The sequence below is a fragment of the Lagopus leucura genome, unplaced genomic scaffold (assembly GCF_019238085.1).
Source record: "Lagopus leucura isolate 7727_CA_CO unplaced genomic scaffold, USGS_WTPT01 Super-Scaffold_100024, whole genome shotgun sequence".
Lineage (NCBI taxonomy): Eukaryota > Metazoa > Chordata > Aves > Galliformes > Phasianidae > Lagopus > Lagopus leucura.
The window spans coordinates 3,444,456-3,446,722 of record NW_024962276.1 but is presented as its reverse complement, the minus strand read 5'-3'; the positions used below and the strand labels follow the sequence as shown (position 1 = coordinate 3,446,722).

At 56.2% G+C, this 2,267-nt stretch overlaps 1 protein-coding gene across 1 annotated transcript in view; it reads right to left on the bottom strand.

The window, feature by feature from the left end:
• The window catches only part of COL26A1 (collagen type XXVI alpha 1 chain), a 157,070-nt gene extending 155,434 nt beyond the window's left edge, over positions 1-1,636 (bottom strand). Inside the window, exon 1 of the mRNA XM_042879798.1 lies at positions 1,375-1,636. Within this exon, the coding sequence (XP_042735732.1) occupies positions 1,375-1,526 (152 nt within the window). The 5' untranslated portion in view covers positions 1,527-1,636. The remainder of the gene's footprint in view (positions 1-1,374) is intronic.
• Positions 1,637-2,267: the final 631 nt, after the last annotated feature.

The window sequence follows — 2,267 nt, the reverse complement described above, 5'->3', positions numbered from 1 at the left end:
AAACTAGATTCTCACAAGGCAAAGTTTTACTGGACAAAAAAAAAAAAAAAAAGAGAGAGTTTTAAAAGATTTCCCAACATCATTGTTTAAATCAACTTTAGACGGTTTTATACAACACTTTATAGACTTGGAGAGGGAGACGTCCTCCTGACAGTATGTCAGCTATCCAAACAACTGAGGCATGGGAAAATCGTGCAAGAGTGTGAGTTGGGGAAGGTCTTTGGTGAGCAGCGACAGCCCTCGCTCATGTAAGCATGGTAGCTCCGAACAAAGATCTGCAGGCTAATAGATATGTAAGACAAATGACATGTGGTTCTCATTGCAGCTCATGCTCAGGGAAGGGGGTACCTTGGAACAGATCCAGCTGGGATAGGTTTATCCCATTACTCTCTTATAATTTTCTGCCGTTTCAAACCCTTTGACAGTTACTGTAGTTTTAACATCACACCCCCTACAGACTGAGGCCTGTTTGACAGGCCAGCAAACAAAACCACCCCCACTTGGAGAAGAAATATGCACCATATGTGAGAACCCTGCGAGGCGCGAGGCCAGTGCCCGTTCTCGCACTCGTGACACACGGATGCAAATCGCAGTGCTGAGCCCAAATGGCCAGCGCTGAGCTCAGCCCCCCCCGCACCGCAGCACAGCCTCGTGCACACCAGCTATTAGCAAGGGGAGGAGGAAGGGGGAGAGACAGGATGGACGAGCGCTGAATGTTAAATTCCCAAGTTCCCATTTAAGGGAATTGCAGAAGAAAAAAAAAAATAGTGAAATTTAAGAACAACTGGAATCAGGTTAAGCCACTCTCCTGCTTTATACAGTGCGGCTCATTCATCTGAACAGCTGTTTCACCTCTAGAGAAATACCCAGAGAAAACACAGGGGAGGGGGAGAAGCCTAAATTGTTTGCTCTATTGAAGCAGTACTGTTCAGTAAATCAAAACTGATTTATATCAAGTTTATAAGAAGCCGGCTGGGGAGGGAGGGGAGAGGAGTACGAGCTTGGGTTTTAAACGGCTATCCGAAAGCTGCATCTCTTGAGGGGAGATCCGCAATTAAGGTTTTTCCTTTGTTGAGCTGAACGAGACTTCCCCGCAGCCCAGGACTCCAACAGTTCCCTCTGCCGGCATCCCCCGGGTCAGGAGGTTTCGCAGCCGCGGATCGCCGTCCCCTCCCTACGGCAGAGACACGGGGAGGGGCTGCAGGTTTCCGCCGAGGCTCGGCTGCCCCGCGCCGCAGTCGCTCCGTGCCCCGTTCCCGCAGGTAGGCGCCGCGATGGGGCGGGCAGCGCAGCCCAGCGAGGGACGCGGGGAGGGAGGCGGGCAGCCCTCGCGGCTCCCGGGCCACCGACGGAGTCGGACCCGCTTTTACTCACCGGCGACTGGCGAAGCCGCTGCCCGGCGAGCCCGAGCTCTGCTCGGGGTAGTTGTGCTGCAGGGTCGATGCCGGGAATTGATAGAGGAAGCCGGTTCCCAGCGCGCATCCGTGCAGGCAGCAGCACCAGGACAAGAAAAGAGCGAAGTGCATTTTTGCACGACGAGGGGTTTTTTGTTTCCCCTCTCCCCCCGCCCCTCTTTCTACTCTCGCTCAGCGGGACCCCGATGCCGCTCCCCGGGCCGCCCCGCTCCGTCAGAGCCCCGGGGCTCTGCTGCTGCCCGCGCGGGGTCCGGGGCTGCTCGGGGCGCACAGGGCGCACTCTCAGCCCCGGATGCCTTTTCAAATTTGGCGAGGTTGGCCCGACTCCGTCAAAGGGGGCGTGGGGCTTCGGCGTTAACCCTTGCCAGGCCTCGCCGCAGACCCCGCCGCAGACCCTGCGGGGTGCCCCGGCTCGGCCCGCGGGCAGCTGTGAGCGCGAGCCGGCAGCACCGGCTCCGGTCCCAAACCCAAAACGTTGCCAGTGGAGATCACAAAGCCCCGTGCTTCCCTGATTTACCGAGAGCCGCTTCTTGGAGAACCCACCGGACCCCAAGGCAGCCAAGCTGGTGCCTGCTGCTGTGTTTGAGTGACAGCATTTACGCAGGTAAAGTAGGAAATAAATATACCGAGATGCCTAGTTCACAAGGCAGCCCCAGTGCAAAGCTAATCCCTGCTTCTGTATGGGCATCCTGCACCCTCTTAGACAGCACCTCAGGTAGACCCCCACCTTGCCAAGCACTCAGATAGCACAGAGCTTGGGAAACTGCTCATTTGGCTCCCGACACACTTCTGAAGTTCAGAAAGGATGTGGGTGCCTCACAAAGGCAGCGTCCCCAGATGAGAGCTAGCAGG